The 21,396-nt window shown below is 41.2% G+C and overlaps 1 protein-coding gene across 1 annotated transcript; it reads right to left on the reverse strand.

Annotated features, from left to right (window-relative positions):
- Positions 1 to 3,995: 3,995 nt before the first annotated feature.
- On the reverse strand, positions 3,996 to 21,063 carry INA (internexin neuronal intermediate filament protein alpha). Its single transcript, XM_043986722.1, has 3 exons — positions 19,895 to 21,063; positions 9,295 to 9,419; positions 3,996 to 7,007 (listed from the first exon to the last, which is right to left on the reverse strand). The coding sequence occupies exons 1-3, from the start codon at positions 20,951 to 20,953 to the stop codon at positions 6,710 to 6,712; spliced, it is 1,482 nt and encodes a 493-aa protein (XP_043842657.1). The 5' UTR covers positions 20,954 to 21,063; the 3' UTR covers positions 3,996 to 6,709.
- Between the last annotated feature and the right edge of the window lie 333 nt (positions 21,064 to 21,396).

Here is a 21,396-nt window from a genome sequence, read left to right on the forward strand (position 1 = left end):
GCCAATGCTTTATCCATTGCACCACCTAGCTGCCCCCTGTGATCTTAAGGATAAGCAAAGGACTCTGGGATAGAGTTCTTTACTTTATGGGGCCATTTTTATCTGGAGATTTCTGCCAGAATGATGTTCATTCTCACGAATGTCTAAAAAGGCAAAATTAGCCAATGTCTTGTTCCAACCACTTCATAAACTATCATTTCTCTATCACTACTTCTTTTTTGGGGGGGGCAGGGCAATGAGGGTTAAGTGACTTGCCCAGGGTCACAGAGCCAGTAAGTGTCAAGTGTCTGAGATGGGATTTGAACTCAGGTCCTCCTGAATCCAGGGCCAGTGTTCTATCCACTGCTCCACCTAGCTGCCCCTTCTATTACTACTTCTAAGGGACATTGTATTCATACCCAAGAAAATCATCTATACTCAGTTTGAGGTTTTGCCAGTGACAAAGCATTCAGAAGCATGACGTATATCGTGGCTCTCATCAATCCAATCCAATCCAGTCTAATAATAATTAATTAAGTGCCTACTACATGCAAACTATATGTTTGTGGTTGTGGTAAAAACCAAATGAAATAATATATATAAAGCATTTGGTAAACCTCAAATTCCTATATAAATGCTAGTTATAATTGTTCTTAAATACCATTTCCAAAAATGAAATATCATATTATTACATGATTGATATAAGTTTGGTGCTATTATTAACCCCATTTTACAGATGAGCAAACTGAAGCTTAGAGAGGTCAAGTGACTTCCCCAGGGACAAGGAAGGAGAAAAATAAGATGAAAGATTTCTGCATCTTCATAAGGGTAAAGCTCCTAATGTGATATGATGAGGATTCATGGTGTTTGATTATTTGGAAAATTGCTTTTAGGTGACAAGATAATTTGATGTTGAAGGTCATTCATATGTTCTTCAGACAGCTTGCTCCATTTTCTTAGAAGCATTTTGAAAAGCTTTCCAACTACCTGGTAGTAGTTGAAGTTGCCTTATATTTCTTGGCCACACATGTTACATATAACTATTCTGATTATAATCTCTTTAGATATCCCATAGTTTGCTCTTAAAGTCTGTCTTCATTTCTAGTTGATATCACAGAACATGTGACTCATTGAGAGGTCAAATCAAGGACCTACCATGTGCTAGGCACTATGCTAAGGATACTCCCCACTCCCCCCCTCAAAAAAATGTCTTTGCCCTCAAGAACTCACAATCTAATGGAGAGAGACAAGCAAACTTCTATGTACAAACAAGAATGAATAGATAGATGGACATAGATAGATAGATATAGATATAGATATAGATATAGATATGATAAATTGGAAATAATGTCAGAGAGAAAGCCCTAAGATTAAGGACTAGGAAAGACTTTTTGTGGGAAGCAGAATTTAAACTAAGGCTTGAAGGAAACCGGTGAAGTCAGGAGGCAAAAATGAAGAAGGTGAGAATTCCAGGAATAGGAGACAGGCAATAAAAATGCAGAGTTGAGAGATGGAGTGTCTTGTGGGAATAACATTGAGGCCTGTGTATGCAGAGGGAGTAACATAAAAGAAGACGGGAAAGGGCCAGGTTATGAAGGGCTTTAAAAGCTTAACAGAGGGGCAGCTAGGTGGCACAGTGGATAAAGCACCAGCCCTGGATTCAAGAGGACCTGAGTTCAAATCCAGCCTCAGAATATTGACACTTACTAGTTGTGTGACCCTGGGCAAGTCACTTAACCCCAATTGCCTCACCCCCCCCCCAAAAAAAAAGCTTAACAGAAAATGTTTATATTTGATCCTGGAAGCAATAGGGAGCCACTAAAGTTTAATGAACAAGGGAGGATGATATGGTCAGACCTACAGTTTTGGAAGATCATTTTGATAGCTGAGTGGAGGATGTTCAACAGAGGTGGAGAGAGACTTGGGGCAGGAAGACCAATCACAAGGCTGTTACAATAGTGAAGTGATGCTAGAATGGTAGCAGTGTCAAGAGAGAAGGCAATATATCCAAGAGATGTTATGAAGGTAGAAGCAACAGGACTTGGCCACTTGATTAAATAAGGGGGGGGTGTGAGTGGGGAATTGAGAATGACACATAGGTTATGAACATGTATGACTGAGAAGTGGTGGTGCCTTTGACAATAATAGAGAAGGTAGTAAGAGGGGAGGAGGGAATGATGAGTTCATTTTTGGACTGGTTGAATTTAAGATATCAATGGTACATCCAGTTCGAGATACTTGACTGGCAGTTAGAGATGTGAGACTGGAAGTCAGGAGAGAAATTAGGGAAATAGATATGACTATGAGAAAAAAAGTTACCATTGTCAGCAGTTACAGTTGCCAGAGGTTTCATTGATATCATTATAGAAGGTCCTTGGCAAAGATGGAGTCAATGGACAAATAATTCTTGGAAATAGCAACCTAAATGTCCTCTTTTTTTTTTTTTTTTTTGCAGGGCAATGAGGGTTAAGTGACTTGCCCAGGGTCACACAGCTAGTTAAGTGTCAAGTGTCTGAAGCTGGATTTGAACACAGGTACTCCTGAATCCAGGGTCGGTGCTTTTTCCACTATGCCACCTAGCTGCCTTAAATGTCCTCTTAATAACTCTTCAGTGATAGGCTATGTCAGTTCAGCAAGTCCTTAGAAGGTATTTGAATTACAATACCTATATAACTATGGATCTAATTTTTCATTAGCAATATCATCAATCTCTTTAAGTAGTAAATGGGTACTCTTAGATGCATGAAATTAAGAGAATAAAGATATCTATAAGTACCTTTCTTTTTTTTTTACTTCGGGGCAATGAGGATTAAATGACTTGCCTAGGGTTACACAGCTAGTAAGTGTCAAGTGTCTGAGGCCAGATTTGAACTCAGGTCCTCTTGAATACAGGGCTGGTGCTTTCTCCACTGTGCCACCTAGCTGCCCTCTGGAATTTTCTTCTTGAGTAAGAAAATCTAAACCATAAATAGGCAGCCAGGTAATAGACCCAAGGCTAGTACTTGAGTACCGAGTCCTAATCACTGAACTTTGATCTGTCAGTAATCTGTCTACTGGATAGACCATTAGACCTAGAGTCAGTAAGTTTTTGTTTTTTGGTTGTTTTGGGGGAGGGGGGTTGGCGGGCAATGAGGGTTAAGTGACTTGCCCAGGGTCACACAGCTAGCATCAAGTGTTTGAGGCCAGATTTGAACTCAGTTCCTCCTGAATCCAGGGCTGGTGCTTTATCTGCTGCACCACCTACCTGAATCTAGAGTCAGTAAATTCAATACTTCCTCAGACATTTACTAGCTGTGTTACCCAGGGCAAGTCACTTGATTTCTCTAAGTCTCAGTTTCTCCATCTGCAAAATGGAAATCATAATAGCATCTACCTCAAAGGATTAAATGAGATCACAGGTAAAATTCTTTGCAAGTCTTAAAGTACTACTATGTAAATGTTATTACAGAAATTGTGAGTGGTATTCATTTATCCCCACATTGGCCATCTGGAGCCTGGAGTAGCCTAGGAAGAATCTTCCATTTCTGTGCTCAGACAACATTTGAGCTCTGCAGACTTAGGTGAAATATCTGGGTTAAACAAAGGACTCTGGGATAGAAGCCTTTATTTTAAAGGGCTATTTTTATCTGGTGACTTCTGCTAGAACCATTTTCATTCTCAGGAATGTCTAAAAAGGCAAAATTAATCAAGTTCTTGTTCCAACCACTTCATAAGCTATTGTTTTTCTACCACTTCTTTTTTTTTCTTTTTGTGGGGCAATGAGGGTTAAGTGACTTGCCCAGGGTCACACAGCTAATAAGTGGCAAGTGTCTGAGGCTGGATTTGAACTCAGATCCTCCTGAATCCATTGCCAGTGCTTTATCCACTGTGCCACCTAGCTGCCCCCCTCTATCACTACTTCTAAGTGACATTGCATTCATCACCAAAAAAATCACCCACACTTGGCTTGAAGTTTTGCCAGGGACGAGGCATTCTGAAGCACAATGTACATTGTGGCTCTCATCAATCCAATCCAATGCAGTCTAATAATCATTTATTAAGTGCCTACTACATGCAAAGGTTCTGGAGATACAAAGACAACATGAAAAATAGTTCTTGCTCTCAAGGAGCTTACATTCTACTGGGGGAGGGGAACACAACATGCAAACATGTAAGTATCAAGATAATCATTTTAGAAGGCAAGTCCCCATAGGATATGGGACCTGAGCTGAGTCTTGAAGGAAGCTAAGAATTTAAAGAGCAGAGATAAGAAGGGAGTACATTCTAGGCATGATGGACAGCCTATGCAAAGCACAGATGGGAGACTGGTAGGAAGCAAATAGGTCGGTTGGACTGAAATGTAGTCAATGAAAAGGTATAATATACAATAAGACCAGAAAGTTAGTTTGGAGCTAAGTCATAAAGGACTTTACATACTAAGGCAAGGCAAGAGGAAGCCACTGACAGCTCTTGAACAGGGAGTGACGTGGTCACATGTGTACTTTAGGAAGATTATTTTGGCATATCTATGGCGAATGGATTGATGAGGGGAGAGACTGGAAGCTGGAAGTCCAGTTAGGAGGCTGTTGTGATAGTAGTCCAGGGTAGAGGTGATCAGGGCCTGAGCTAGGGTGGTACAAGAAATGTCACAGGGGAGAGGGGGCAAGACTCTGCAGCTGGTAGCCTATGGAGAGTGAGGGAGAGGGAAGAGTAGGGAAAGCTTCAAGGCTGTGAACTTGGGTGACTAAAAGGTTGGGGGTGCCCTGAACAAAAAACAAAAAACAAGAAAATATAGAGGATAAGTGGGTTTTGGGGGGAAAGATGAATGAGTTCAATTATTTCTAGTGCATGTATTAATATTAATGAAGCTATTAACAGTGTAATCAGGGCTTTTGTAAAGAGAAGTGAAATGTGTACATACAGACCAAAGTCCAGTTCCTGAGTACTCTGTGGTTTGAACTGTGCTTGCATTGCAAGAAGACAATCAAAATAGTGTGGTCTTACTAGACCAAAATAACTCAGCAAAATAGCACACCACAAATAACACAGACTATGAGAGTGAAGTTCAGGCGTGGGGGGTTTTTAATTATTACTTTTACTAACTTGTGTCTTACAATACAAGGGAGAAGGAAAATGACTATTCTAAATCCTTGAATTGGTTGGGATCCAGTAGGAGAGGAAAATTTAGTGAAACTATAACTACCTTATCACCACAGAGCCCTGGATCAAAAATGTATAAAAAGAGATAAGCAAAACTCTTCAGCAGTGATGAAAGTGATCATAAGCAGTTAGGGCTTTATCTTCCTACATCATACTTGGCAGGTGTCAGTCGGCACAAATAAGGCTGTGAGATGCAGAAGCTGCTCTGCTGGGGAGACTTAATGGGTTGGCCATCTAGGATCCACTTCCCAGACAGGAAAATGGGGCACCTACAACTCTGCATTCAAGGTCAAGACAGTTTGTTTGTGGAAACAATTTAAGAAACAAAATTACATTTCCCCCCCCTCTTTTCTATCTGCTGGTAGTTTTGATCTATTGAAAAGGGGTTATTTGTATTGTTTCCTTCGACTATACTTTGTGTCATGGTGAGGCCCAATTACATAAAATATGCAGTGAGACTCTCGGGTTATAAGGGAACACAGACAAGACTTCACTAGAAGCTAGGTTGGAAGGAAGGAAAGATACAAATGTGACTTTATGTAAAGGACAATATGTCTTCTCATGAGACCATGGGCAGACTAATGCTACATCACCACAAATGAATAATCACAGATGAATGGAATCCTTGGCTGCTTTGTTCTCAGAAATATGTCTCTTCTAGTTTATCCTAAATCTATCAGGCTGCCTACAGCTTAGAAGTATTACGAATGTGCTTCTAAAGTTGAGGTGAAAGGCTCCGCTCCTAAAAGAGTGAATTTTAGAATAAATGGATTTGAGTCATAAACTAACCAACCTAGGAAATATTAGCATTTTCTATGTGAGGGGAAGAGAACTATAGAAATGCATCATTCATCGCCAGGTTCCTTTTTTTAACTACAACACGTTAGATGATGTGAAACGGTCATGAAAAGTTATCACATAAATCACAGAAATGACCACCATACATCTAGTTACCTGCTGGGCACAGCAGGATGGAGGGGCAGTTTTTCTTTTTTTTGAAAAACCTGAAATTGTTTAAAAGGGAAGAATATTAACTGGCCTTTTATTTTTTTCTGAATGAAGATGAGCTGGAGCAGCCCCTGAGGAGCCAACATTCACACTGTATCAAACAGCTTTAAGCAGCAGTTACCTAGGATGTGGGCAGGTTGATTCATCTTTGGCAGTGATTTTTTATGTATCTAAGGAGCATGAGTGAACTGGGTGTGGGCTGAGGCTGGTGAGTGTATGTAGGATTTAATTTTAGCTCATAGCAAATGACAATGATCACAGAAGATTTAGCACCTCAGTTGGCACCTTCTCTGGCCCAGAATCATCTATCTGCCTGAATGAGAAGGGCATATTATTGGGTAACTTCTCTGTGATTGCTCCAGGACCATAGTTGGCTCCTAGCAGGTCAAGCTGCGTCTAAGTGAGTTTTTCTTGCTTGAGAGAAAATTCTGTATTGAAAATGAGACTAAAGTCTAGAGATATTTTATACTACATAACAGGTGTTTGGTACAGGAAATAAGCTATTTAAAAGGTCAAATGCATATTATTCCCTCTTAAGTATTAGTTTCTTACTCGTTATGGGGTTGTTGTTTTTAAGCACTGACTATATTTTTTGGCTTGAGATGGTGACTTCTTCAAGGTTTGCTTTTTCAATTTTCTTAGTAGATATTATGGTTTCCTCCATTATTTCTGCAAAGCTCTCCTCTATCTCAGAAGCCTTTTTGGCTTCTTCTTTCTCCTCCTTCTCCTCTTTCTTAAAAGACACAGGGGGTGACACTTTTGAGGAAGTTGAACTAAACATTCTGGATGATGCCAAATAACCGGGATTAGGAGGTGGATTCAGCCCTGACATTGTCATTCCACCAGTGCTGAATCGGGTCTCTTCGCCTTCCAGTAGTTTCCTGTGAATCCAATAGAAAGAAGGATTAGCATAAAAGGTCACTGAGAGGTCAAACCACCAACCACAAGCCATTCAGAAAAGGTCCAATTGGACTTAGTTTCCTGACTCAAGGTCAGGACTTTTAGTATTTTAGTATTGAAACGAACCTTTAGAGATAATATTATTTATCACCCTGTCTCAAGTCTCACTGCATCTTAAAGCATCCCACCCAGACAGTCAGACAGTTGTTAAACATATATATATATGTATGTATATATATATATATATTTTTTTTTTTGGTGAGGCAATTGGGGTTAAGTGACTTGCCCAGGGTCACACAGCTAGTAAGTGTTAAGTGTTTGAGGCCAGATTTGAACTTAGGTCCTCCTAACTCCAGGGCCGGTGCTCTATCCACTGTGCCACCTAGCTGCCCCAAACATAATTAAAGAGGTAATTCACTGTGTGACCCTGGACAATTACTTAACCCTCATTGCCCAGTGCAAAAAAAAAAGGATAATTCAACAACCCCTTCTCCCATTTCCATCATCCCCACTACCCTTAGACACCAGTAAGATTTTTCAGCACTTTGATTCTACTAATATATAATGGGGAGTTGTTTGGTTCATTACCCCCTAGCTACAGTAGGAATAACATGGTAGGAGGCACATGGATCTGTAGGAGGAGCCATTTTTCTCCACTTGAACCTGAGCTCTATACTTAACTTTAAGTTATCTAAAGACAAGGGGAATATTGGGACTTTTTGGAGATAAGGGCAGTGAGTTCAACTGGTTACCAATAACAACCCTGGAGAATACAGGATTGGGAACTACCTGTTGGGGTGCCTTTGTGTAAACAGCACAAGAAAGCTATTTTCTCTTTATTCTTGAAAGGATGTTCTTTGAGGGATGAATGGGAAAGAAAAGACTTGAGAGCTCAATGGATAGTGGAGTTGGGGGGGGGGCAGGAACTAGGAGATCCACATTCTAAGACCTAGCCCCATTGCCTATTGACCTTGTGACCATGGGCATAGAAATTCACCTCAATTAACCTATTCCTTATATGTTAAACAGAGATCATTTCTATTAACCTGTAAAAAACTATAAAGATATTTTGTTTTGTTTTGTTTTTAAAGTGGGGTGGGGAGAAGACCACATAGAGTGCTCATGCTGTGCTCTATGTTTAGAAGGCGTCCTTCTTCCTTCTATAAGGTATTGCTTAGAGAACTTTACTACCATAAACTTTCTCTAATACACCAGAGAGGCAAAATCATTCCTTCTTCAAATCTCTGACAGAACTCTGCTTTTACTTCTATATACTTGAAATAAAATGTTTTTTGTATCATGGTTACTTTTAAATGTTCTATATCTCCCAAATTAAACTATTTAAGGATAGAGATTATTTTTATTAACATCTTTTTCTACTTTCCTAACATCAAGTCATACCATTTTTTGCCAAACTAGAATCTGAAGACATAGAAGATTTCTGGTGGCAAGGAAATGGAAACTAAGAAGGTGCCCATCAATTGGGGAATGGCTGAACAAAATATATATGAATATAATGGAATATTCTTGGGCCATAAAGAGAGATATCTGTGGCACAGTGGACAGACCTCTGGGTCTAGAGTCCAAAATACCCGAGTTCAACTCCAGCTTCAGACACTTAATAGCTCTGTCACCTTGGGCAAATCATTCAACCTCTGTTTGCCTCAATTTTTTCAACTATAAAAACAGGGTAACAAAAGCACCTACCTTCCAGGGTTGCTGTGAGGATCAAATGAGATAATATTTGGAAAGTGCCAGGTACATATAAATGCTTTATAAGAAATTATTAAAATTAGGGTTCCAGAGAAACCTGGGAAGACTTGTATGAACTGATGTAGAGTTAAATGAACAGTCAGAAGAACAACTTAAAGATAATTTTGTAAGAGTTCTGATAATGGAGTCATCAATTATAATTCCAGAAGACCCATGATGAAAAATGTTACTCATGTCTTCACAGAGAGGTGATGGACCCAGGGTGCTGAATGAGACATGATTTTCTGGACAAGGACGATGTGGGAATTTTTTTTGGCCTATGTACAAGGACTAGAATGACATTACTAGACTAGATTAGACATAAGGGGAGGAAGCTACAGAGTTATAGGCCACCCAAAAAGTGTTTCATCAGGACTGTTGGCATTGTTATATATTCACTTAGCCAACAGAAAGAAAGAACAACAGTCAAACATCCACCTTGGTTCCATGCTTCTGGTGACCCAGGATGCTCTGAGCAATGCTATCAAACAGCACTGGCTATGAGCTGGGCATTACCTGTAAGCTGCAATCTCAATGTCCAGAGCCATTTTGACATTGAGCAGATCCTGGTATTCCCGCAGGTGGCGAGCCATCTCACTCTTGGTGTTCCTCAGGTCATTCTCTAGTTGTCCAATGCTATCCTGCAAAAGAGAAGTCCTGATCAATTAGCCCAAACCAGCCTAAAGTCAGTGATACTCCCACAAAGTGCATGACTCTGGCCACTGTGGAAATTCACAATGTCAGCTATGGATTGTCCCACTCCTGGCTTGTCTCATTATATTGTTCATGCATCCATCCATTTATTCATTCAACAAGCACTGATTAAGAATTTATTCTGGGGGGCAGCTAGGTGGCATAGTGGATAAAGCACCTGCCCTGGATTCAGGAGGACCTGAGTTCAAATCTGGCCTCAGACACTTGACACTTACTAGCTGTGTGACCCTGGGCAAGTCACTTAACCCTCATTGCCCTGCAAAAAGAAAAAAAGATAATTTACTATGAAATTCTTCATTATATGGGATGTTTCTCTGGGAAGAGAGATCGAGGGGAAATTTAATTTATATAAAAATAAAATGCATCAATAAAATTTATTTTTTTAAAAAGAGCTTATTCTGTGCATTATTCCATATCCAAGAAGAGATGTAAAGTTTTAATGCATGGTCCTTGCCCTCATGGAGTTTACAATCTAGTAGGAAAAATAATAATCCAATAATCACATATCCTCTCTCTACTCCACAATCTCTATCAGGGGCTCAGAATCAAGAAATTCCCACTGGGACAACATCAGGGAAAAAGACAACAAATGAAGCCAGAATGCCCTTTATCTTTTTCATGTTTTGATTTCCTGATAGTCATTTCTCAACAGTTGCTATAGAATCTTTGTTTTTGTTTTTTTTTAGTGAGGCAATTGGGGTTAAGTGACTTGCCCAGGGTCACACAGCTAGGAAGTGTTAAGTGTCTGAGGCTGGATTTGAACTCAGGTACTCCTGACTCCAGGGCTGGTGCTCTATCCACTGTGCCACCTAGCTGCCCCATTGCTATAGAATCTTAACAGCCTTTTATTCAGTTGGCAAAAAGAGTCAAGAATGGAATAGAAAAGCTTGTTTTAGCTAAATACTAAAATTGAATATATGTATATATGTGTGTATGTATGTATATATGTATATGTGTTTGTATATATATATATATATTAAAAAAACCAACCTCATATAATTGTATCAGTGGCTTGTTGTTTATTTGTTGTTCATTCTTTGTTCTCAAAGAGGGCCAATGGCATCACAAGGGTGATGTCTTGACTTGCAAGTGAATTGGATTTAAGTGAGACAGAGCTATGCAACCTGGTCAGCCTCACTCTCTCCTCCAAAGTTATGGGGGTCTAACAGCTAGAAAAAAGTCAAGATGACTAGCAATGGCCCCATCAGTGACTGAGGAAACATGGAAGATTCAACAGGCTGAGCATTATTTTACTGAAAACAGTGATGCAGTTCATGGGATATCTAAGCTATACTACACTACATTTGTTGGGTAGACTCACATCTCCTAGTCCTAAGTTTAACAAAGCCAGTCTTAGTGATGAAAAATATAGTTGATGCTGCAAGAGGTACAAACCTTCAAACCCTAAGAAACAGCAGAAAGAATTTAAATTACACCACCTAATATTTTATAAACTAGAACTCAGGGGGAAGCTAGGTGGTACAGTGGATAAAGCACGGGCCCAGGATTCAGGAAGACCTGAGTTCAAATCTGGTCTCAGTCACTTGACACTAGCTGTCTGACCCTGGGCAAGTCACTTAACCCTCATTGCCTCACAAAAAAACAAAGGTCAGGGAAGTGGAGGTTACATATCCCACAGTTAAACGCTCTCGTTGGGGCTATAATCATGCCGTAGCCATGGCCATCCGCTACCCCATGGCCATGGGCCTCAACAAGGGCCACAGAGTTACCAAGAACGTTTCGAAGCCATGACACTGCCGCTGCCATGGATGCCTGACCAAACACACCAAATCTGTGAGAGATATGATCCAGGAGGTGCGTGGGTTTGCCCCTTATGAGAGGCAGACCATGGAATTGTTCAAGGTCTCCAAGGATAAGCAAGCCCTAAAGTTCATCAAAAAAGGGTGGGAACTCACATCTGAGCTAAGAGGAAGAGAGAGGAGCTCAGCAATGTCCTGGCTGCCATGAGGAAAGACTAAAATGGACCCTGCTTTCTTTCCCCAATTACCCAATAAAGATTTGACAAAAAAACAAAAAACAACCACCAAAAGACAAAAACAAAAGTCAACAACTAGAACTCAGTGGAGGACAGACCCTGATGACCAATAGGGATAGAACAATCAATAATAAACCTTTAAAAGGAAGTGGAAAGAAATAGCAATTGCATGAAAGAAAAAAAATGCTCTAAAATCATTAAAGAATTATGGGAGACAAAGCAAGGAAGACTCCTGGAGGGCAGTGGGCATTTTATTTCAAGGTGCTGCTGAAAGTGACATGATGGATTTAGACAGATGCCATCAAAGTTGGTGAAATAGCTAGATAGGTATTTTTCTGAAATGAAGATCATGCAAGGCAGGGGGGAATCATCATTTCATGATTGTTATAACGTCTGAAATGTAAAACTTAGGGCAAAAATTTTTTACTTGCCTTTTTTTTTTGGTTAATTAGTCACATTATACTCTTTGTAACTCCATTTGGGGTTTCTTGGCAAAGATACTGGAGTAGTTTGTTATATCATTCTACAGTTTGTTTTACAGATGAGGAAACTGAGGCAAACAGGGTTAAGTGACTTGCCCAGGGTCACACAGTTAATAAGTGTCTGAGGCTAGATTTGAACTCAGGTCCTCCTGACTCCAGGTTCAACATGCTATCCATTGTGCCATCTTTGTCATAACTTTCCAAAATATCCTGAGATAAGTCTCCCTTCTGTTTCCTTTTCCTCCTCCTCAAAACAGAACATAGAATGCTTTTCTGTTTTTAAAGTGCTTTGAACACCTCAAATTAAAGCTACTTATTAAAAGGGCAAATCTTCAGCTATCTAAAAATCTCATTCATACAGAAAGAGGAATTACAAATGAGTTCTGGATGGTATGAAGTCATAAATATCACAATATTATTGCTGGAATATTATTGCTGGTATATTCTATGACCTAGCAATATCTCTACGAGCTATTGAATCCAACCCCTTCATTTTGCAAAGGAAGAACCAGAGGTTCAGAGAGGTCAAGTGACTTCTCAAAGGTCACAATTAGTTACAGTGCTGAGACTAGAAATCAATTCTTTGAGTAATCTCAATCCTATACACTGTTCTACTCTGGTTCCCCATACTTTTCCCTAGCTTCCCTGCATTGATTTTCTTTTTAAAAAATTACCCATAGGAAATGGTTACACCAGTCATGGTATATAAAAATAATGGGGGCAGCTAGGTGGCACAGTGGATAGAGCACCAGCCCTGGAGTCAGGAGTACCTGAGTTCAAATCCGGCCTCAGACACTTAACACTTACTAGCTGTGTGACCCTGGGCAAGTCACTTAACCCCAATTGCCTCACTAAAAAAAAAAAATGAATATTTTTTCACTGACTTTACTTTTTTTTTTTGCGACATGGCTAATATGGAAATATGTTTCATATGACTTCATATTTATAGATGATATATTGCTTGCCTTCTCAATAGGTTGGGGAGGGGCTGGAGAGAATTGGAAACTCAAAATTTCAAAAATATGAACATTAAAATAAGTGTAAAATTTTTCTTGATAAAAAATAAAAATTCTAAAACATTATTCCTGTATTTAAAATGACAAATTTGAGGAATTCAAAGAAATATGGAAAGAGAATGATGCAAAACAAAAACAAAAGAACTAGAACAACATATACATCCACTATAACAACATAAAAAACACCAAAAAGTCATATGTTTACATACAAAAAGGAGAGCATGGGAGAAAAATAACATTTTCTAAAAAAATATATATTTTAATATGATTAGTTCTAGTTATATGGTTGTATTGAGTTTGATTGGATTTTCCCCAATGTAGAATCTTCAAAAAAAAATCTTTTAAAAGTTAAAATATATTAATCTAATGATTGTCTCTTTTGGTCAAAAGTGAATATTGTAGGGACAGCTAGGTGGCACAGGGGACAGAACACTGGCCCTGGATTCAGGAGGACCTGAGTTCAAATGTGGCCTCAGGCACTTAACACTTACTAGCTGTGTGACCCTGGGTAAGTCACTAAACCCCAATTGTCTCACCAAAAAAAAAAAAAGTGAATATTGTATACAAGGATAAAACATTCTCCCCATAAGCACCAGTTCAGGAAAGGAATTGGAATCCAAGGTATATCTTTTATCATACAGTCAAATGAGAGCTTTCATGTTGAAGACAATGTAAGCCATGTTGGAAGAGCAGTGGGAACACAGGCATTCTAACGTATTGTTAGTGGAGCTGTGAAATGGTCAAATCATTTTGTATTTTGATTTACAATTATTTAATAAAAGTGACTTAACTGAGTATATTTTATGACCCAGCAATAACACTACTAGTCACATACCCAAAGGAAGTCAAAAGATAGAGGGGGGAAAAAAGATAGAAGGAAAGATACTATATATACAAAAATATTCATAAGCAACGCTTTTTGAGGTTCCAAAAACTAGAAACAAAGGGGATACTCATCCATCAGAGAATAGAAGAATAAACTGCGGTTCATGAATATAATAGAATGGTTGGTTGGTTGGTTGTTGTCCTTCATTCTATTCTTTTTGTGTGTGTGTTCGGTAATTGAGGTTAAGTGACACACAGCTAGTAAGTGTCAAATGTCTGAGGCCAGATTTGAACTCAGGTCCTTCTGACTCCAGGGCCAGTGCTCTATCCACTGAGCCACCTAGCTGCCCCTGTCCTTCATTCTAAAATAGGACCAAAATGACATCAGTATTATGCTGAAAGAAACAATGAAGTGCTATCTGAGGAAATTGGAATGACACTGAAGAGAACAAATATTGGAGAAACAGCTGGACTAAATCAAGCATATGTCCAAGAGATCCATTCTGAAGCTTTTGAGGAATAGATTCTTAAGGCATCTGAAAGATCAGCGAGGTCATGGATATAGAGCTCGAAGGGGTCTTCTATAGATGATGAGGTCCTTCTGATGCTCCTATTTGTGAATGATATTAGATCAAGTCCCAAAACATTATAGAATCTAATAAATGAGATCTATAATCACACACACAAAAAATCCCATTTAACTATCCACATAGAGAAAATCAAGTAGATAAAGAATGTCTTATGGTATGTAAAATGACAATCCATAGAACTTGTCCATCAATGTGTGTGTACAAGCACATGTGCATGAGTGCATGCATGCATGCATGCACACACACACACACACACACACAACTTGGGTAGACATTCCAAATATTCGATGAACTAGGTCCAGAACTGAAAAGGTGTAAAGTGGTATAGATTGCCTTTGGGAAATTGAATAATTCTTTTAATAACCCCACTACTACTACTCCAAGCTTCTCCATGAAACAAAGACCATCTTTTTAATACTAATATTCTTCTAGTAACATATGTGTCATGGAATATTATGGCTCTTAAAGAACTGAAGGTGAGAATCACTCAAAGGGTGATGTGAAAGCACATGGTGGGGGCAGCTAGGTGGCGCAGTGGATAGAGCACCGGCCCTGGATTCAGGAGGACCTGAGTTCAAATCCGACCTCAGCCCCTTGACACTTACTAGCTGTGTGACTCTGGGCAAGTCACTTAACCCCAATTGCCTCACACACAAAAACAACAACAAAAAAGCAAACAAAAAAAAGAAAGCACATGGTGGATGTGAGTAGATTGTAATACAGTACAACAAACAAATGATGCTGGAAAAGTGGTTTAAAGATCATTAAACAAAGAGCTGACTAGAAAAGATATGTTGATCACAAAACAAGAGCAAGGGATAACAGGAAAACAACCTCCATTAGCATCTATGTAATATCAAGGGGAGAGGGTGTGTCTTTTGTATGTGTGTGTGGATATGTTGAACAGGATGGGCTGTCCTGAATGGGTTATAATTGGCATAAATTAAAGGAGTAGCTACATCAATGAGATACTATGATCCAGCAAGATAATGGACTAAGAAATGATTAATATGTGGAATTTAATGAAATTTAGAGAAATTGAAAGGAACTCATGTAGAGCAAAGTAAGCAGAACCAAGTGAACAAATAAATACGCATAACAACATTATGCATATAGGGCAATATAAAGACATCAATATTTAAATAAATACAATGACCAATTAATACTAGAGGTCTACAACCTTCAGTATTGCTGTTGACTTGTTTTCAGTTGTGAATTACTCTGTGACCCTACTTGAGGTTTTCTTGGCAAAGATAGTGCAGTGGTTTGTCATTTTCTTCTCTAGTTCATTTTACAGATGGAGAAACTGAGGCAAACAGGATTGAGTGACTTGCCCAGGGTCATACAGTTTAAGCATCTTCAGGCCCAGCACTTTACCCACTGAGCCACCTGCCTTCCAGAAGTAAAGTAGTAGAAAAAGACACATATTGAGACATATGCTGTTAGACACCATCAGAGTGTTGGCATGTTTTGTTTAACTTCGCTTCTTTGTCAATAAAGACATTGTTTTCATCCAAAAAAATACATCTCAGCCTGCATTTAGAGTTCATCACCTCTATGTCAGGACGTGGGAGTATGATCATTTACTTTTTCTCGTTTTTTATGGGCTTTGGAATCAGATATTCTGTGTAAAGAGTAAGCAGGTTGTAGGAGATTTGGGAACGTCAGTGTAAAATCCATGGGCTTTGTGCGATATCTATTTTGGCTTTTCATGGATCTTTTTTTTCTTCCTATCTATTTGTCAGCTGTACTTTATAGGTGAGGTTGATGAATCATTTGAACGTAGAGTCGAGAGTTAGGGTTAGTGACTGTAATTTGCATCAGGTATTCTACTTATTTGTTTCATGGTTTAGGTTATGATAAAAGGTGCAGTTTTGCTCTTAATAGCGGTCGATGCCTTTGACAGCTGGCCTGACTCTCCCCTCTTCCCTTTTCTTAGTTTCCTATTTATACCTTGAATAGATTTTCAAAAATACCATGTGAAGATAACTCAGCATTTATTCTGAACAAGATAGTGTTGCCCACATGAAAACCTACTGTATAATTTCAGTAGCCTGCTCCCCTGGGCTGTGGAGCTTCAGGCTCAGCCTGAGGGAGTTGAATTGAAGATTTTACATTACCTTAAGAAACCTCTTCTTAAAATCACTAACATCATCACTCAAAGATAGGGGCTGGCCGGTGAAGAAAACACAGAAAGGTCATGGTGGAGAAAAGAACAGCATGAGACATCTCTATTTATTTGGGATGTCATTCTCACCTTCTGTGGAGGCCACACCTTTAGACAGGATGGAATAAACACTGCACTGTCAGATAAGAGCTATCATTCTGGAAACAGTGTCTTCCTAAGCATATAAGTAATGAATTGAGGACGAGGAGGAAATATCCTTTTGGAAAAGAACTCTCCTTTTTTTCCTTTGTTTTCCAGAAACAAAGGGTAAAGTATATCCAGAGTATAAGAATAAGGGGATTTCTAAATGTGAAAGATCACTCAGGGCAACAGAATTAAGTAGAAAAGAGGTCTAGAGGAAGCAGAAAACAAACAAGCCATCTGTCCTGGCTTGTAATGTCAAAGATAGATTTCTCTGGCTCTATATTTACATGCTGCCACTTTTCCCTTGCCCCGCCCTACCACTTTCAGTGGATAGACCCCACATACAATTTAATTAGGCTAAGCTCCAATTTCATCCTGGTGAGAGCACAGCAACCATTACATTTCTCCCGAGAGACCATGAAATAAGAAGGATCAGCAAAGTCTTTCAAGGAAGCAACTTCACCTCTCAAAGACATGTGGTTGCCTTTTCATTATTGGGCTGGGTCACTGAGTTCTATCTGAGAATATATCCCCTTTGCTCTTCCATAAGGCTTTGCATTCATTCCATGAATGTGAAGGAAATGGGAGAAATGATCCAGGGATTGGAATTTCCCTCTGCAATGAATGGGAATGTCCTCAAGGAAAAGAGATGGTTGTATTTGACTTGTGACATGTCTTAATAACAATGGTCCTTCCCTCATTTGAGCTGCCCCACCACTCCTGGTTTGTGTCACACCATTGTTCACTTGCTTATGTCATCTCCAGTTATTCTTTGTTTCATGTGTATGAATTTTGTCTCCACAATTACAATATGTAGGCCATGACCTAATACTTCTTTGTATCCCTTATATCTACCACGATGCTGAATGTATAGCAGGGTTCACTGTATAGTTGTTAACATGGTTCTTTTGTGTCCTTCCCCTACCTTTATGTAAGGATGAGCTTATAAAGTAAAATGTGCATTGGGCTGCTGGAAAACACACTGATTGGTTGGTTGCTCTTTGAAGCAAAAGAAAAGGGAATGGCATCTTTGTTTCTGCAGTGAGGGGGGGGGAAAGAAAAAAAAATACAGGACAGTTGAATCTTAGTAAGGAAATCATGGTGCTTTGACTTGACCTGTTAAAAAATTCTTTGAGAAAGAAGCTATTATTGCTTCTTGGCCAAGGTAATACCCAGAAGCTTCAGTCCTCCTAGGACACCAGGTGGGCCTATGAGCCACACCCAAGAAAAAATGAAGCAGTTCAGGATTGTCTCTCTTAACATCTCACTCCACTCCCATGAGCTGTTCCACTTAGTCCTGAAAGGAATTGCTGGGGCAAGGGGGTGGGGGTGGGGGTGCAGCATTGCAGAACTGCAGATGCCGCATTTTTCCTGCAGACCTGGGTCTGGCTGCCCATGCTATTATTGTGTGATCCTGAAAGCCTTTCAAAACAAAACAGACTACCAAGCATCATAAATAACACCCCTTCCTCTTTTTCTCCACCACCAGGCCAAGGAAGGAAAAGCTGTATGCTATGCTAGCCAACAGGATACCATGGTACCAAACTGAAAGGACAAGTATCTTAAAATTATCCTAGCCAGGGCACCTCCCTTTCATAGAGTCACAGAGCTAGACTTTCAGGGGTCACCTAGTCCTTTTCCCTAGAATCTAGGAAGGAGAATGCAGTCTAGACCTCAGTTATAGTAGCACTTCATGAATTCAGAATAGCTGGGAACAGAGCCAGATATTTAGTAGAAAGCTTGGGTTTTAGAACTTTGTGATGTGGTTTCATTTTATTTTTATGTACCCACAGTAATTCCTAGCAGTAGGTAAAATAGAGATACTCCCCAGACCTGCTTGAACAAATAACAACAATAATTTGCAGTTTAACACTTTACAAATAAATCACATTGCAAGCACTGAATAAAGGTTCATTTGAAAGTCATAACATGTTTGCAGACATTGTTTCAAAGACCTTAAAAACAGTTTGTACTCTTCAGATAAATGACTCCCATCTTATTCACACAAATAATTTTTCCCAAACACTTTCTTCATAAACAGTGTAAAGATGTAAAATTCAACCTAAATCAGGCTGAATTATCCCAAATTTATGAATTGGTGGAGGCCAAATTAATGAGGTTTTATTGTACCCCTAAGTAAAGTCACAGAATTACCATTCATTGCTAGCACCTCCCTCCTCCCTGCCCCATACTGCTGCCTTTTGTCCCTTTCCTGGTCAACCAGACACATCCTACAGCAAGTCTGAGGATGCAGTAGCCATTGTTTGCTGGACGTGGGGGAGGAACAAATAGAAAATATCTTTTCAGGAGTTTGGAGAACAGGTGAAGAGGAACAAGCAAATTCTTGTAACTTCCCTGCAACAAAGAAGCCCCAGTCTCTGGAGTTCGGCTCCTGAGGTACAATCAACCCATAAATAAACAGATAAATAAATAAATAAAGTCAAGGGAAATGGTGCTTTAAAACAGAATCTCACTGTGCTTGTGCAAAGAAAGAGGCTTCTGTAAAAGCACCAAACAAAAACAAAATTTTATGTCTCTCATGAACGACTGAGGGTGACCAAGAATATACAGCTGGGGGGGGGGGGAGAGAAGGCAATTGTCTAAAGAGTCATAACCAATACTCTACTCGTGAATGATGGTGGGAAATCTTTCACTGTTGAGAGACAAGGAAAATCGAAATGTGTTCAAACTGGCACAGTACCATGGACAGCAACCGTCGCAGTTTTTGCCTTATAACCTATAGATCTCATCTTCCTGATTCTTAGCAAAAGGATTGCCCCAGAGGCAGAAATTGGGACGGACTCTAGGAATGTGAAAGGCAAAGGAAAGCAGATAGATCAATCACTCCGTTCCCTTTCCATCTTCACCTTTTCTTTAACAAAACCACTCTGGTCCACGTTGGGAGAAGGGTGTGGTAGGCTGCTAGCTTAGTTTTTTAGTCCATCGTATTTCTCTGAAAATCAATACTAGAGGAAAAGAAAAACAGCTCTCTCCATTATTATGTGACTATATCCGTTTTGGGAGGGGTCAGGGAGAAGAGCTGGACCTTCAAAAGGGGGATTAGGATCAATCACTTGGCTAGGACACCCTTCAGTCTCCCAAGGTACAAGCACAAGCCGGTGTTGATGGACCTCCACTCATGCAGAAATCACTAGTGAAGTATGTAGTCCGGGACCACTTACCTGAAAGCCAGCCACCTCAGCACTGTGCCTTTCCTCCATCTCCAGGATCTGCCTTTCCAGGGACTCATTGGCACCTCGGAGCCCTTCGATCTCGATGGTGCGTGCCTGCAGCTGGCGTCGGTACTCGTGGATCTCTTCGCGACTGGCTCGGATGGCTTCGGTGCTGCGCGCCGCTTGCTCGTTCAGGTTGGCGAATTTAGACTTGTACCACTCCTCAGCGGACTGTAGGTTCTTGGCGGCCAGAGACTCGTACTGGGCGCGGATCTCCCGCAGCGCCGAGGTCAGGTCTGGCTTGGCCACGGTCATATCTACTTCGGCCGAGGCCTGGGACGATGCCTGCAGCGATGCCAGCAGCTCAGACACTTCCTCTTCGTGCACTTGCCGTAGGAAGGCCAATTCGTCTAACAGCGCCTCCACCTTCTTCTCCAGGTCCAGCCGTGCCAGGGTGGCGCCGTCCACATCTCGCTGCTGCGCCTTCAGGGCGCGCTCTGCACCCTCTCTCCCGCGGCTTTCTTCCTCGCAACGCGCCCGCAACCGCTGCACCTCCTCAGCCAGCCCATCCCGCTCTAGCAGCGCCTGAGTTCGCGCGGAGCTCGCCTCTTCCAGCTGCGCTCGAAGCTCCCGCAGCTCGCGCTGGAACAGCTCGCCAACGCGCGACGGTTCGGCGTGGCGCTGCCGCAGCGCGGCCAGTTCAGCCTCAAGCGCGCGGTTCTGGGTCTCCAGCTGGTGCACCTTTTCGATGAACACAGCAAAGCGATCGTTGAGACCTTGCAGCTGCTCTTTCTCGTTGGTGCGGATGATCTTGTATTCATTGTTGCGCGCCGCTGCCTGGCTCAGGTCTAGGTTGTCAGGCCCGGTCCGGCGGTAGCTCAGCCCCAGCCCCAGAGAAGAGGAGGTAGAACAGGCACCCGACGAGGCAACGTTGCAACGGGACAGAGACTGTGACCTGTAGCCCCCAGAACCGCTGCCCCCGAAGCGCGAGGAGAGGCGTGAGCCATCCCCAAACACCTTCCTGTAGGAGGAGGAGCAAAGATAATGGTCTGAGCTGAAGCTCATCATGCAGGTGACAGTGAGGCTGCAGAGCAGAAGACCAAGCTGATCGCGGCTCGGGCACTCGGGTTATAAGGCACTGGAGGCGGGGCTGGGAGGGGAACGTTGGAGGCGGGGCGTTCCCCGGGAACCATGGAAAGGGAAGATCCAAGGAGGACGGAGAGCTGGGAGTGGTGAATGATGGAGGTGGGGTGAGGGTTGGGAGGGGTGGGTGGGCGGAGAATCACACTGCAGCAGCGCTGGCGCTGGATCTGCGTAGCCTCCGGCCAAAGGACCTGGAAGACCAAGACTGCAGGGGTAAGCTGTGTGCCCTCTCCTCCTAGAAGGAGCAGCTTGGCTTCCCGCTAGCCCATTTCCCCTAGCACCGAGGTCCGCAGAGAAGTGACTTTGGCATTCCCACCTCCAAACCAACCTTGATCGTCCCCTCAGCATCGGACATCCTAGGGGATACT

Source organism: Dromiciops gliroides, chromosome 2 (assembly GCF_019393635.1).
Source record: "Dromiciops gliroides isolate mDroGli1 chromosome 2, mDroGli1.pri, whole genome shotgun sequence".
Classification (NCBI taxonomy): domain Eukaryota; kingdom Metazoa; phylum Chordata; class Mammalia; order Microbiotheria; family Microbiotheriidae; genus Dromiciops; species Dromiciops gliroides.

Coding starts and splice junctions, on each gene's coding strand:
- INA (XM_043986722.1), bottom strand. CDS start 20,953: ATGATGAGCTTCAGCTCAGACCATTATCTTTGCTCCTCCTCCTACAGG. Junction 9,420..19,894: donor CTGAGGTGGCTGGCTTTCAG/GTAAGTGGTCCC, acceptor TCTCTTTTGCAG/GATAGCATTGGACAACTAGA. Junction 7,008..9,294: donor ATTGAGATTGCAGCTTACAG/GTAATGCCCAGC, acceptor TTGGATTCACAG/GAAACTACTGGAAGGCGAAG.